Source organism: Pararge aegeria, chromosome 3 (genome assembly GCF_905163445.1).
Source record: "Pararge aegeria chromosome 3, ilParAegt1.1, whole genome shotgun sequence".
Lineage (NCBI taxonomy): Eukaryota > Metazoa > Arthropoda > Insecta > Lepidoptera > Nymphalidae > Pararge > Pararge aegeria.
In genome coordinates, this window is record NC_053182.1 from 1,813,768 (window position 1) to 1,830,414 (window position 16,647).

Sequence of the window (16,647 nt, forward strand, 5' to 3'; positions counted from 1 at the left end):
AAATTTGGCATACTCAATTATGGTCTAGATAACTTAAACGTAAACCGCTGAACACAGCCTTTTTGAACTTATCACCGCGGGGCTACTTGAGGTTTTTATTAACATTGTTGACGAGGAGCAGTTTTATTTTAAAATTACCGTTTATATTGGAACATGAACGTCAACTTCATTATATTTTTTTTTGGCAATGGTAAAGTCGACTGTACTGTTAAGTATAATATAACAGTAACAACAAAATCGGATCGGTATCGGAATGGATAATTTAGAAACGGAATAGTGAGTACAATTTAAACTCCATCAGTCACTTTATCTGAGCATGTGAATGATCTGCTCAGAACTTTAGTAGTATTTTATGTAACTTTTTAGTTGTGAGTTGAATGAAAAAAAATCCCACTGAGTTTTTTTTAAATATGTCAATGATGCACATTAAAGCAAAAGAAAAAACAAAACATTTATTATAAAAAATAGAATTATAATTTTTTTTACATTATCGTGCAAAATTATATTGATATTAACAGAATTGCTCATGTCACAGAAGTGCTGGGTGCAACATTTGGCGAGATAATCACGAAAAGAAAAAATAGGTACACAGAATATATTAAGAACATAAATAGGTACAGTTATTAAATTGAAAACACGCATCGCAAGCTTTATTATGTTTGTAAATAACGAATATATTAAAACGCAGCGAAAAGCAATCGGGTAGATAACTAATGACCTTGATTTCGAACATAAGATAGCGTTTATTATTTCTAAATTTATTATATTATTAAAAACTTTAAATACAACAAATCGGCCCAAACGCAAAAAAGTTGTTGCTAAATGAGGTTAAAAGAATTTAAACGTATTGATAATCTATATGTTGTTCTTAATTCATGTAGGCCTATCACAGGCACTTATGAAGCGTTCATATCTATGTATTTGTTTATATAATTGAAAGGGAATGGTGATAACTAGTTTCGCCAATTTAAACCTAAAGCTACAAATTTTCTCGATAACAAAATGTCTAAGTTACTTCAAACGAAAATTTGAAGTACATATTTCTTAAAATTTAGAGATAATATATAAAAAGAATATTATATAATTACGTTATCACTATTGTAGACTTTTATAAGATCTACAATGCAGTTAGAGATACTAAGTATTACTATTTTATTTTTACATTTCCTCAAATTATAGGAAGAGGAAACACTTTAATAAAAATATTTAATTTAATTTATACTGAACTAGATGTATTGAAATCATCAATTACAACGTCGCGTATTGAAATTGAATTCAGTCATACCAAGCTCTTAACGTGGCATTCAAAAGTTTACCATGCATTAATCCTTTCTAATAAGTTTACCACGAATTTATTTATAACCGTTTGTTAAAAAAAATACGTACATATCGTATACGTACACTTCGGCCAGTTATGTACCCGCTTGCAAGCAAGGCAAAACAACACTTATAACACAACAACTGCGGTTCAATATGGCCTGCAATACAAGCGTACGAACCAGACGGCGGCGTGGACGGGAACGAGCGGGGGCGCGCGGACGCAGCCGCCGCGGTCGCTTCACAGATTACAAAGCGTTAGTAGAGACAATACAGTGTATAAACAGTACCTTATTAGTAAACAGACATAACGTCGGAATAGCTATGCTGTGTTTTGTCATTCTGTAATAATTGAAATGTGAATGTATGAATTACATTGCCACCTAGCCCAGCTGATGATACGTGGAAACCATCGCCAATAAATCTAGCAAAACTTCATAGACCATGGAGCCCGTCGTGCAACAAACCCCTCCCTGTGTCCATCAATTTAAGGCGTAAGTTTAACGTCTCATGAGCCTGTAATTACACCGGCAACCACGCTCTCACGACGAGATCTGTTACAAAAAACTCTTCTACTATTACGAATTTTAAATTTTCTTTATTTGCTGCCTAATGTGTTGTTTGTGTAATTCTTGGGCAAGGTCTTACGTTCCTTCTACCATTTATCACGGTCTGCAAGGGTATCCGCGTTTTCTGTTTTGTAGGTGCCTTTGTGAGGTGGTCTTTGCCTATTGTTCATCAGGCATGCATGTACCACACAAAAAAACACAGAATATATAGTATAATACTAGATACAATTTGGTCGCCTTATCGCTACATAGCGACTCTTCTAGGCAATCAAGGGCGTAAAAGTACATAGCTATAGATGACTTTTACTCAAATGATAAAACACTGCATTGCTGTTCCGACGTTATGCCAAGTTTATTAATAGGTTCATATTATATCTAAAAGCTAGCTCGACTTAGTACCTACGTAGAAAAACATAAGATTTTTTTTGTGATAGAGTAAACCAGCAGGCGTGTCTCCTGTAATCTTACTACAAGGTTGTACATCGAAAAACAGACCTTATTCCTCTGTATTTAGTCATGCATTCCGTACTATCGAATTTAAATACTGCTAGCAGTGCTGGCTGTAGATGTTCAGACAATCTCGAACTTTAAAAAAAGGACTGTTGGGTCTATTTTACTTTGACGTTATCGTACAACAAAACCACCGTCGGTTGCGAGGCATGCAATTGGAGGAGATTCCTTATTAATTTGTAGAAAAATGGAAGACTAATATCCAAAATTAATAAAAACCATCTAATTCAAAATCATTAGCTGACAGATTTAATTTAGTAAAGCCATCATGTAGATAAAGATAGAAATACTAAATTCAATCTCTTATCTGAAGATTTTCGATTCGATTTATTTTATAAACTTTTGGCGTTTAATAGCTCAGTCTTATTATACTTTTTTTATTAAGTTTAACTACAAGTCAAGCTGCAATCTTACCTGATGATAAGGGACGTTACAGACTTGAATAGTATAAGGCTAACATGTTACAACGTAGCAGTTATATTATTAAACCCAACCCCCTAATCGGTTTCTACGTTCTAAATTGCCTCTGCCGGCAATCAAACATAGAACATGTAAGACAAGAACGCCTACCATTGCGCCAGTAAGTTCAAATTTTATTAAGTAAATCTCAAAATTACGTGTTAAGTGTTTCAAAGCTTATTTTACTACTTACAGAAATACATAAAACAACAAATCACTGACACATGTATCTCCCAATTCAATACACACTATTACGATATATTTATGCATTACAAAGTTTTAAATAAATTGTTCAATACTCACAGGGTAGTGACGTCACGAGTTTGTCAACGTCCATGTTCAATAAGAGGCAGTTCTCGTCGAGTCCTTCGTTGTCAAATTGGTACTCCTGCCAGCCCTCTACCGAATCCTGAAAAAGATGTTTATTGATATACATCTCTAAATACATTTAAGCATAGAGACAGTACTTTTCATGATTTTCGTTTTAAAATTTCCTAGAAACGTTATCCCGTTGTTTTTCCGGTATAAAACAGTAGTGTTACTAAACCGCACGTGACCAGCGTGTCGGACTACTTACAGCGTGTGCGCTTTTAATTCTGAAAGGAGACCCATGCGCTGTAATGAGCCAATCCATTACGTTACTATTATAATACAAGATATAACATAAATTTAATTATGCAACATGTAACCGAATTACGAAATAATGTTGAACGATGTATAAGTATATTTCATAAGGAATCACCCTGTGAATATCTGAAATCAAAAGAAGCTTTCAAAGCATTCTAAGTGTTTACTTTTACAACCCTATTGAAGATATTCGACCGACACGCGCATAGTACCTACGCTACGCGACGTACGACGTACCTCATAAAGTGACAGGAGTCACATGACTTAAAGGAGAATGCCGGATGTAGTATGGGATTTGGTTTCGCATAGTACTTATAAGGTGCCTTCTTGGTATGTATGTAATTTTGAAGGGTTTAATAATGACAATACATTACCACAAATATTAAAACTGTAGTTCGCCGGATTTCAGAGTTACATGCAAATGAAGTTCGTGAATTAAGATTATTTTGGACACATGCGATTATTGGACCTACCTATTGATGGTACTGTTCACAATATATTAGAACCTTTAATCTATTTCATTAAAAGATTTTTTAACCGTCGAAGTTAAGGCTTGGGATTAGAGAGGTTTTTTTTTGAAAATAATGACTTAATTTTTGATACCAATTTAAATGAGGCACCAAACGAAACCGTGTTCCAGCCTTCTCCTTTACATGTGATGTTAGGGCTGTATCTTATTTCTTTTAGTAAAAACTACGGCAGTGGTTTACTCAAAAACTTTTAGGTTTTCGGTCTCAGAGACAGTACATAATGTTCCTCTAAAGCATGTGAAGTATTGTTTCAATTTTCATTTACACTTTGTATTATGTAACGGATGAATTACATGCCAGTATAGTATAGTTTGCCAGTTTGGTCGCAGCATTATTAAAATGAAATACGTGAGTTTCTAAGACATAAGTAGGACATAGTATAGTATAGACATAGTGTAGGGAGACCGATGTAGGAGTTTTCATCGATGATGACTCATTTTACCTCAAGTAGGTCTGGCAGGGCGAAGGTGACGTTGAGCGGCCTCATGACCTTGCTCTTGTAGTTATGTTCTAGAAGCAGGGGCGTATACAAGATGTTCTTCCACTGGCGAGTCAGCACTATCACACCCTGCGAAGTTGACACTTGCTATACTACATACACTTTACCAAATTCACTCCGGGAAGTCTAGCATGGCCAGGATCACAGAATTAAGAACATACAGAAATCGCCTAATATTGAAGCATCAAAAACCACTCCACTTTAGTAGTGTTTTCCGAACAGGCGTTTTGTCATTTCATCCACGCTAGCAGTTGATACTAATTATATTACTTCTGTTGGTCTAAGCGTTTACTAAAAAAGGGAAAAATTTTGTGACATAGCAACATTTCGTTGGTGTGAAGTGAGACGTGCTCGGAGCGTTTTCATTGATTTTGGACACAATGCACTTCATGCAATAACGAATGAATTTTATTAGATAGAATACGGGTTCTGCATTTTCTTAATTCTAATCATTATATTAAGAAATATATATCCTGGCATTCCTATATGCCAGGATATATATTTCTCCCCGGGGAAATTTTATATTGTTACGTGCTAGGGTTCGATAATTTGGAATAAGAACACCTGATGACTCTTCTCATTTTACAGAGGTTTTAGTGTGACGAAACGTGTGATACTTTAATTTTTTTCTTATTTCTGTTTTGTTTTCGTAATTTTTTTTTAGCTACTTACATAGTACTTAAGCTGTACTACTACTTTTTAAGTATTCTGATTTAAATGGATATTCTCACCTGTCTCAGCGTAGACAAAGAAGGCAGGTGCCTCTCCGCGAGATCTGCCTGCACGGCCGCCGCGTCGGCTTGTAGGGCGTACCGCAAGAGGACAGCGCACAGTTGCAGCGAAGGCTCTTCACGAAGCTGCTTGGCCATTGGTGTGTGTCTGCCGTAGCGACTCTGCGAACAACATTATCATGAAAACCTAGTCTTTATAAATCCTTGCTCTTTGACTACAGGGCCGGGGAGTGAAAATTTGAATGGACATTTACTAACTCAATAACACTCAATAACGCCAGAACAGCTGAACAGATGGGGTTGAAATTATAGATTATAGTCTGGAATAGCTACTTTTATACTGAATAAAAGTTCGTTTTCCGCGTAATACATGTTGTTTTCACTTTACGACGTGGGTTATTGCATACTGGTAGTTCAGGGTTCGTAGAATTGGCATACACATCAAAATATCTAGGCGAACGATATTATATACAAAAATTTTGGAACAAGAAGTTGATAAAGAAATGGCCCATCCAATGATAAAGAATGACCTTGTTTCAATCTTGCGTTACATTTACGCAATACTGGTAATTGTTACTGGCGGTTGCATCCGCGTCACCACTACTTAGTTTGGAATACAGCTATATCGAGAAAACAGTGTTTTATTTAGAACCAAAATAATATCAATGAAACATTTTTTTTGTTCTTTAAGAATTATGTCGGTTTTAACTCTCAGGGCTAACTTATTAATTTCATCATCAAAAAAAAAAGTTTCAGAATTTGGGACAATGGATTCTAACACAAATCAATTCAGAATCAGAATTTTACCTGCCCCTTTAGGCGAACAATTGTTAAAACAAATGGCAAAAGCCACCGGAGGATGCTCCGGTGCGGAGCGAAAAGCACGTAGAGAGTACATTTTGGAACAACTGTTTGGTGTGGAATATAAATATGGAAAAATGATTAATGACGCTGTAAAGATTTTCCAAGATAAAGAAAATTAAGCCTATTGTATATGATGGAATTCCGCACGGTATATTCTTCAAGCAACTCTTTACCTTAGGCAAGGTGTGGTTGGGGGCTCGATCGAGTGCCGAGGCCATAAGGCTGGCGGCGGTGGCGGCGAGGCGACGCGCTCTGGCGCGGTACAGCGCCACCACTCGGATGCCCAAGCGGTTGCACGGATTCATCCACGCATTGATGGCCGGGGACGCCGTGCTTAGTAAATTCCAGTCCAATCTGAAACAAATACGACATCTACAACGTGTAACTGAAAACCGAAATAATACTTCACAGGCTTTAGAGGTACATTATGTACTGTCTCTGAGACTTATCTGTGAAACCGAAAACACCTAATCGTTTTTGACTAAAGCACTGCCATAGTTTTTACTGAAAGAAATCAGATACAGCTTTTACATCACTTGCAAAATTAAAATCATGTGACTTCTGACCAGACGCAGATACCCTGCGCGTGTCGGTCTTTTATCTTTAATAGGGTTGTCATAAGTAAACACTAAGAATGTTTTGAATTCGTTTGTACGGATCATAAGTATCATTAATAATGCATCATTCTTTTTTATTACGTAATTCTGTTAAATAAGTACCAGGTAAGGATAACAACAGGAAAGATTAGATTATTTGTATGTTTTTATGTAATCAAATCGTTTATATACAATCACGATTACTAAAATACGTGAAACTGGTCAGACATAAATACAAACACGCATCTAGTGACAAGAGCTACGTCTTTTGAGACCAATAGGTAAGTTCATAATATTAAACTATTGCTCACCTTGTGTAATCAATCTTCTTTGTAATCGGTGTCCTTGGTGGGGCGGCGAAGTTGAACCAAACGACCTTCAAATCTATCGAGCAGGAAGATGTGTTCCCGCTATCTTTCACCGGGACAACAGTTGTCCCACTGTCATTGGACGGTTCATCGGGAACTGGCGTAGCCGGCTCCTGAGGCGCCGGAGGTACGGGAGGCACTTGAGGAGATTGAGCCGCTCCCAAATTAGGCGTACTGGGTTTGGAATTCGAATCCTTTTTTCTGAACAAATCTTCGATTCCCGAGGTGCGTTTTGACTTTTCTTTCTCTTTTTCCGGTTTCAATTCCTCTGCAGACTTGACTGATTCCCTGCAACTCTCGGTATCTGTTTTCGTAGGTTTTTTCTCCTCCTTAGCTTTATGGGATTGGGAATGTTTGGATACTTTGACGGAAACACCCTCTATACCGCATTCGAACATAATATATCCGATTGCATTTTCTTTTTGTCCTTCCGATGCTCCGTTTTGACAACCCTTTAAATAAGAGAATGGAGAAATACTTCTTTATTTACATAAAATTGCGTATTTTATTCCCGAAAACGTCTAATTCTGCAGCAAGACACTAACAGTTACAGATACTAACAACCGATTGGATTTTTAGAGCAGTCATTCAAAGATTTATATCTTTCTTTTAAATCTTTGAGATTTTGGAATTCAGTACTTTTAATTTCTGCAAATTATACTATAAGAATCGTAGGCTATTATGAATACATATTTATATTTATAATTCATTAATTAATTAATCCCATCACCAATCTTTTATTGTACAGTAAAAATAGTACAGATATCAGCGTAACATAGCTTAATATGAGGCGGTCTCTTTCAGGCAACAAATGACCTAAAGGATTTGACAGGTTCAACGTCTACAACTACAACAGTTGTAGACGTTGCAATTAGAATTCAGATATAAATGGATTTATACCTTTTTACTTCCGTATCTTTCACTAGCGGTCGCTGTTAGGAACATTAGTTAACGTACCATAGAGTCGCATCCTTTAGCGCACGAATCAGCTCGAATAAACTTGAAGGAGACTTTTGAATGTTGACACGGAATGCCGGTGATGGCTGCATCCTTCAATTGTGATGATTCATTGCGAGTGCGTCGCAACTGACCATGGACTTTTCCTATAGAAAACAATCGTCATAAAGAATATGCTATAGATAAATTGTACACGTTGTACAAAGTTATTAACGATGGTTGTATGGATGGTAAGTAAACGAAATATCAGAAATACTAAATTTTATTTAAAATTACTACTAGATTTGTTACTTACCGATATTGAGAGTTAACGTCGTATCTTCACATTGCTGTTGCGATGTCTCGATGTATACAGGTTCCCCCTTTTCAGGTCCTCTTTTTCGACCCGACGATTGTGTCGATATAAGTGCCCTTGGACCCTTCATGATACCAAATGACTTCTTGCTTCCCAAAGCTCGTAAAGTTGGTCGATAATACAACTGTACAGACTCCAAAGTCTTCTTAGAACTTGCGTATTTAGCTACAATATTCTCCACGGAGACCCCGAATAAGGATACACAAGTCAAATCTTGGATATTGTCAAGAGCAGAGAAGGATATCATGTCTTCGACGACCGATGACTGAATGAAAATGATATTAACTTTAGGCACAGTGACAGTCGCTTGCAATTGATCATATATTGTTTCTTCGTAAATGTTTGAATTTGTTATCGTTGCGAGCTTGCATTTGTCATCTTTTTCCATTACTAAACTTGACCCATTACGAGCCTGCATCTGTGGCAACCAATTGAGCACGTATTGCTTTTGTTTCAGTATATTGGAAGACTCGACAGACGAAATGCAAAGCAATCGTAAATGATTGATCACAGTTATTGGATGAATATTGGCCAAAACTGGAGTTAGAGACTCCACAAACTTTTGAGTGCTCTCAAGTACTAACGGTGTTAGCATAACATCGACTTCCCCACGCAATTTGACGAAAAGTCCGTTTTTAGTGTCGCTAGTAGTCGTTACAGTGGATGCCGAACTTTTATCTGTTGTGTTCTCTTGATTGTCTTGTACATTTTGCTGTAAATCCCACCAAGCTTGTGGATAAGGATGGGGCTTAATTTGAGAGTTAAAATGAGGCTGCAAATTCGAGAATGGTCCATGTTGGTTTTGATTTTGCCCATCTTTCCTAGGTATCAATTTCAATGTGTGCACTTTACCCACAGGTTCGAAACTAGGCATATACTTTTGTCCCACATATACCAAAGAACCGTCTTCAGCTCTTCTAAATAAGGGCAGGGTAAACACATCACTACCACTTGGCAAAGAACAGGTTGTCCAGTTGCAACATCTATATTGTGGTAAATTGGTCATATAGCTTGACATAAGTAAGGGCGAATCTACTATTGGCTTATTAGTTTGCATATGAAGATTTACAAGAGTCATGTCTTCCTGAGAAGATATTGCAGATATAAAAGACGTCGAGGATACCGAGCCACTTTCTGAATCAGGTTGAACGCCAGCACTTAAATTGCTTATTGTATCTGGTGCATCAACTACTTCCGGTCGAGGCGCAATGTTCAGCCATTTTTCATTCGAAGCATCCGCTATAGCATATGCAACTTTGTCTTTACTGTGACGACTGCCAAAGGAATGTTTTAAACTCGAGGATCTACTGGGAAACATATCCTCATCGGCAGAGAAGAACGCTTCAGAATGATTTTCGCTTGTGATAGACATGGTTCTTTGTACTTCTTGTATCACAGCCTCTTCGTGTGGATGTTGAGAATTTAGTGAGTAGTGAGACTCTGACACTGCGACGCTTCTTGGTGGCATTCTGGGCACTACAAACTGGTCGTTTTCTGATGGGATCTGCTTTTTGGCTGTATTATTAGCACCATCTTTGATCCCGCAACTGAGGGTCAATTTAGAATCAGAAACGCTGCTTTCCATTTGGGGTACGCTTAGTATTGTTTTATTAAGTTTAGAATCGCTGTCTATCTTAGAACTTCCAAGGGGCGCACACGAATCAACTAAACGCGCATATGGAACGTCGCTCTTTGTGCTCGATACTAAAACATTGTTACTTCCTTTGCTCACACTCGTGTAAGAAAATCTGCGAGTGAGACTTCTTCTTTCGGCGCTCTGCGGCGACTTGCTCAGATTTTGAGGTAGTGGTGAGGGAATTAGAGTAGGCACATTAGACGGCTGTAGACACACGTTCAAACTATTGTAAGGCGGAGTGTGAAACACTAGCTGGCCTTGGTGTAAAAGACTTTGACCATAGCCATATTCCCCAGGAATGGTTTCGATAACATTAAATATGGCAATGTTAAGACCTTCGTGTAAATCAGATGGACTGGGTTTTAAAAAATTTGCACCATTTCTGTTGGAACCGAAAAAGGCACAACCACCAGTGCACCCACATTGAGTTCCCTTTCCTTCGCTCGGCCATAGGAACCACAATCTTTTAAATTTTTCATCATGTATCTTTAAAAATTTCTGCTGCACCAGGTGCATGTTTTTTGGACTTTGAGGTAATGACGACGCTGCTTCTATCAATAAAGGGCCTAGGGACATTGAGCCCACGCCAACCCAATTTTCATTATCAGGCACTTTATTTTGACTTCCATTTTGACTTTGATTACTACCACTGGAATGATGATGATTATTTGCTTGCATATTTGTTTGAGTAAACAGAGCGAGCTTGATATTTGGTAATAATCCAGTAATGCCGGTTCCGAATCCAGATCCGTGAAGGTTACAAAATGATAGCCTTATGGGTGATATCCATGACTGAAGAGTTGTATTTGTGTCAGCAATATACAGGTCGATCAAATCGATTGCCACTCGGATCATGCGGTATTTGATCTCGTTCGATGTCGGACACCGATATTTGAGAGAGAGATCAGTTTCTGGGCACAAAACATTGTTCAAGCCGTGGTGGCACTGTCTAGCTGTATTAGGAGCCGTCAGTTCATTTTCATTATCACAAATAAGTAGTAAAAATGTTTCGAGTGATGAAATAATCTGGTACAATTGTGGCAGAGTAAGCCGACCCGTCAATTGGCCTAACTGAAGTTCCATCATCCAAGCGTACTCAACTGTCTCTTCTTCTACAGATCTATTTGTGTCGCTAAAGAAACCATTCCCTCTCAATTGAAATGATGAAAGCATTAAATGTCCATTTTGTAGTGCGCTAGAATTATTGCTACCATTAGAACCAGATCGCGATGGACTATTAGATGACACCAGAATTGATGGACTTAGGAGCAACTGAAGTTTTGTCTCCCGGAAGCTTTTATCCATTTCGAAACCGAATCTTTCGATCAATACAACTGGGCAAGGTGGTTCATTTTCACTACAGTTTTTCACTAGATGAGCCTGTATATCGTGAATTATTATTGATACAGACACATCTAGGGGTCGAACGCGACGCGGATCGAATGGACCCTTACTAGAATCGCTGTTTTCATCTATTGATATTTCTGTGTGCTGGTTTATGCTACTTCTGTCGTTAAATTTAGAAGGATTATCACTGGACCAAAAATAAGTATCCATGTTAGGGGCTTTTTGCATATCCGTAAATAACTGATCTTCACCAAAGATATTTTCTAACAAATTCATAAAGCTTGTGATTATAGTTCCGTAGGCAAGAAGTATTGAAGGGCCTACTTCAAGTTCCACGCTTACCTTATCTGGAGCCAGAGTTGTGCGATCAAAGTTGTTCCCGTCAATGGCCCAATTAATTTGAGGCTGCTTCCTCATCCGTGGTATTCTCATGGGCGATAGTAAAATTTCCTCCTTCTCTGGAGTTGTAATATCTGCTTGAGGTTCTGGGCCCAGAGGTGGAATAGGATGGTAGTTGTATCTGACACTCAAAGCCACAATAGGAACAGACCAGCAGTCGACCCAACCTTGAGTTTTTACACATTTTCGTCGCCATTTCGACGCCTTCAATCTACAAGGCAAAAGTTTCATATTTTTGTCAATCGACAATAAGAGTAGCCTTGAAGTATTTACTTCAGGTAAATATAGACTCATATCGACAGCTTCTCCTTGCACCCAGATCTTCAGGGGTATGACATCAGGCAAAAAATCAATAAACGGCAAGTCGAAGGACACGTCCAGCAAATCACCGCAAAAAGCGACATGGTTATTTTCTTGATTTGTTGAGCTGCAATCAATCCAGTTGTATTGATTACTTAACGTAACCACTTCACACTCCTTCAGAAGTAGAGATATTTTCCATGTGTATGGAACAAAATGAAGAATATCTGGGCGTGCTTTGCTGGCCCAATCGTTAGTGAGATCTTGGAAAAAATCGATGTGTGTGTATACAAAATGTGCAGTTGCTTTACATCCAGTCAAAGATAGTTGCCAACATTGATGATGATTCCACACAAGGGGATAGTGGCATTTGACTGTGTATTCCAGGGTTTCACTTTCAGCTAGGCTTCTGTATTGTAGACTAGTGGTTGCTTCTAAATGGAGCAATTGTCCAGTTATTTTCGTTGTATATCCATCTTGAAGAACAATCCAGGGTAAAGTTACCTCAAGATATGACCCAGCTCCTATGTTTATGTGGACTGCATTTGTTTCTTTATTTTTCGTGAACAAGATATCTATTGTAGCTTCATTCAATGTTGATAATCGAATATCGAAAGACTGCATCTGTCTTCTATCTCCCGGTTTTGGCTGGGGGGTTACAACTAAGCTTTTGTAGTTTGGTGGGAAAAAGAACCTAAACAAATGATCTCTTTGTCGATCAGCCCACGGTCCATAACTAAAATCTGTTCCTTTTCCACACTTAATATCCAATCCCCATATAGGTGGTGCAGATTCGACAATGTCACCATTAGCTAGTTGCAGTAAAACAGGTTGCTCCGGGACCAAGCCTGGTTCATCCATGTAGAAGTAAACTTCAATATAATTCGAGCTCATAACGACAAACCCCTCTCCCATATATCTCGGCGGTTCGTCAACCATAGATGTGTAGTTTGGACTAGGAGCTAACATGACTTTGCAGTTCTCTGCTTTGGCTTTTACAAAATGCATTAGGTGGTCTAAGCTAGATGCGGGAGGTTTCGTACTGTACATTAGATGGGCTTCTTCTAAGCTAACGGAAAATGTTGTTGGTACTAAACGATTACCGAATACAACACGTCCTGTGCATATATCAATTTTTATTACGGGAATGAGATCTCTCCAAGTTCTAGCCATAGCCGCTTCGGATCTGACTGTATCTTGTGCCCTTCGTCGTTTCTCGTTCGCGTCGTTCATAGCTTTATCCCGATCGGTAGAATCATCGTCGTCGTGTTGTTGTTTAATGACCGGATCGAGCCCGAATGTTTTCTCGAGTTCCGCGTATAGATCGCATCGATTATAAAAGTGCAATTCGAAACCATTTAGCATTATGGAGAGACGGGTGTCTGAGTGGGATAAATCTGTAACAAGGTAATACTGACACATCAATTGCTGTATAGTTAAAGCAAATTTGATAAGTTTAAAAGTTTAACAAAATAGTGACAAATGAAAGGGTGATTATCGCTAGACAAATTATTGGATTATTTTTGTACACACCTTGTAAATAGCATATTTTACTACAGATAATATTATTTACTGTAAAATATAGAACTGAATTCATGCTACACATGAGGGGCCACCAGCTAATTTGGTGGTGTTATAAGCGACGCGAGTCGACTATCACTTTAATATCGACTATCGCTCGACGCACCGCAAAGCAGTCGCTGACAAAATGTAATTATTTGACATAAACATGATTGTTTCCTTACCTTCCGACACATCTTTAGGCACGTATGAACGCCACCACCGAAATATAAGATAGCCATCTTGAATTCGAAGTGTGTAGTCATAATTTATGTAGACTATATCACAGAACATAATCTTACCGGACAGCGCATTCAGTGTAAATGAACCTGTAAATTAAAATAAATAAATACCTATACTACGACAAAACACACATCGCCATCTAGCCCCAAAGTAAGCGAAGCTTGTGTTATGGGTACTAAGAAAACTGATGAATATGTTTATGAATAGGATACATAAATACTCATAATATAAATAAACATAAACACCCAATCACTGAAAATCATTCATGTTCATCACACAAACACTTTCCAGTTGTGGGAAAAACCCCACAACCTTGGACTCAGAAAGCAGGGTCACTGCCCACTGCGCCAACAGGCTGCCTAATATGTTATGTAAAGAAGCATGAGTGAAGAATATATGCACTAACTCATGCTACTTTTTAGCAGAATCTTACTACAAATGAACATACTTTACGTTACAAAAGAGTCTGTGTTTAGGAATTAAGTAAATTTTTTGCTTGCAATATGTGGCTCTGTAGGGAAAGCAAAGCAAATTTATGCATTGTGTTATACTTGTTTTTTGTGTTTTTTATTTTTGTGTTGTTTGCAGTATTCATTAACTAGCTATTTTTATTTAATTTGTTGTATTTAACACAATCAAATGGAAGTACTGTTACGGTAGACATAGAGTATGGAATTGCTAAACAGACATCATACAACAGTTGAAATTAGTATACTTTGTACAATAATTAGGAGTAGGTATTTAACATATCAAAGTCGTTAAGTTTTTTTTAATCCTATTTATCACTCCCAAACTATTTTGTTATTGAAGCACTGCAAGTTGACACTAAATACATGTTGATTATTGATGATTCATTAATTTATTGACAGTGATTAAAAATAAGTCAGCAGACTGTTAGCAAATTGAGAGCTATATATTACAATAATACAATATGCTTATTGATAACAATAACCATTGTTGACTCAGGTGCCCTTATACTTAATGTCTGTCTGCCTGCAGCCTTATGTAAGGAATATTCCAGGCAGAGGCATTCAGCATGATTTCGTACTCAGCAGAAATAAAACCAGATCTAGCCTGCTTATACAAATCCATGTAGAAACCGTAAAGTTGAAACTGCTTAGTGTTTAATACTTGCTATTCCCTGTGGAGGTTTAGAAACGTCTGTGCTAATTTAATTAAAATATTTTTTGATGGAGTTTGTGCTTGCATAGAAATTGTCTATTAATTCTTCATTTGAATTTACTGACATTATGAAGGTGGGGAAAACAAAAGGGCACTCCAGGTCTTTACAGTAACAATGGTGCATTACTTCATACATGTTACAAACCAAAAAAAACAGTCACACACATATAAATTATTAATATGGACAAATTACCTATTTTAAAGTTTTCATCTTGGAAGTAGAACCTGTTGATGAGCCTGGTCAGTATGTAGCCCAGCACTCTGCTATTGTAATAAGTGATGTACACAACCCACAGCATTGCTGATACAAGAGACACCAGGAGCAGGGCAAAGTTGCGGTCCATGGTGATCTCCGTAAAGTTTATTGCTGAGGAGTTCCATCTTTCTGCCACCGGATCCAGGGATCCGGTGTAATTCCTAAAATAAATTAATACAGTTCTTTATTTATTCTCATATAATTTCAATTTGTTAGTGTTATAATGATACATAGATATATATATATATTTATAGTGGTAGTAATAGTCAAATTTTGCACTCTGAGGTTGAGTAGTTAAACAGGCCAATCCTTATACTTTGCAAGCTAACCACAAATCAAACAAGGACGATTGGACAATAGATAATGAAATAATAACAAGTTAAAATAAACATAGTTTCTTTATAAATGAAAAAAAAAAATTCAGAATCATTTATTTCAACTAGGCCTACTTTATAAGCACTTTTGAAATGTCTGTTTGTAGTGACTCTACCATCTGTATGTTTTATTATAATATTTTAAATGCCAAAGTGTGTTTGCTTATTTCTCCTTCCTTCACACCCTAACTAATAATTCAATCAACTTGATTTTTGGCATACAGTTAGTTGAAGGGATGTAAAGTAACAAAAGCTACTTTTAATATAGGTACACGTTAAGATACTTCAGAAAACATTAACCATACAAACTAACAAATTGGTCTTCCAAACACAAAAAAATATGTCTACTATTAACCGAGACAGATTGGTTTTACAAGATTTTGATTTTAAAGGCTAATCAAAATGTTTATGCTGATATCTTAATAACTTATATTTACAAACACTTATCAGGGTGATTGTAAGCAGTCGAGCGACTAAAGAGGATTATTGGTCAATGCATCAATATGTTCAGAACAACAAATCTTAATGTTGTATCCATTTCAGTTTATATGATTTCAGTCACACTAGCCAAACTTTTGCATAAGTGTCCACACATAATAGAAGTTCTGAAGGTAATCTTAGAAGGTAAAGTAGTTCCATATAATAAGTCTTACAGGTGTAGCATTAGTGTAGTGTGTCAGAATTGTGGTATTGTAAACATCACTTTAACCATGGCAAAACAGTCTTGCGTAAGTACCTATGGTTAATATCCAATCAGTTGCCAACTAATAACAGCACCTGACCGCTACCAAAAATGAAAATTCTGGTGAAAATTTGTTACTTAAAGCAGGACTTCTTTCGTGAGAAGGACTTTGGGTACTCGATCATTCTTAAAGTTGTGGAGGTCAGGTGATACTCGCTAAACAAAAAAATTATTAAAACCGTTAGATCGATTTATAATTATTAAACGTAGTCCCTGTTTAGCTATC

General features: G+C 37.2%; 1 protein-coding gene across 2 annotated transcripts in view; it reads right to left on the reverse strand.

Moving 5' to 3' along the window:
• The window catches only part of LOC120637103 (transmembrane protein KIAA1109 homolog), a 55,371-nt gene that overhangs the window by 38,489 nt on the left and 235 nt on the right, over nt 1-16,647 (reverse strand). For both annotated transcript variants that reach the window (XM_039908750.1, XM_039908749.1), the window contains exons 2-11: nt 15,243-15,466; nt 13,810-13,953; nt 8,323-13,461; nt 8,028-8,173; nt 7,014-7,522; nt 6,280-6,460; nt 5,243-5,404; nt 4,455-4,580; nt 3,159-3,264; nt 1,500-1,556 (exon numbers count right to left, since the gene is read on the reverse strand). In XM_039908750.1, the coding sequence (XP_039764684.1) occupies nt 1,500-1,556; nt 3,159-3,264; nt 4,455-4,580; nt 5,243-5,404; nt 6,280-6,460; nt 7,014-7,522; nt 8,028-8,173; nt 8,323-13,461; nt 13,810-13,953; nt 15,243-15,466 (6,794 nt within the window). The remainder of the gene's footprint in view (nt 1-1,499; nt 1,557-3,158; nt 3,265-4,454; nt 4,581-5,242; nt 5,405-6,279; nt 6,461-7,013; nt 7,523-8,027; nt 8,174-8,322; nt 13,462-13,809; nt 13,954-15,242; nt 15,467-16,647) is intronic.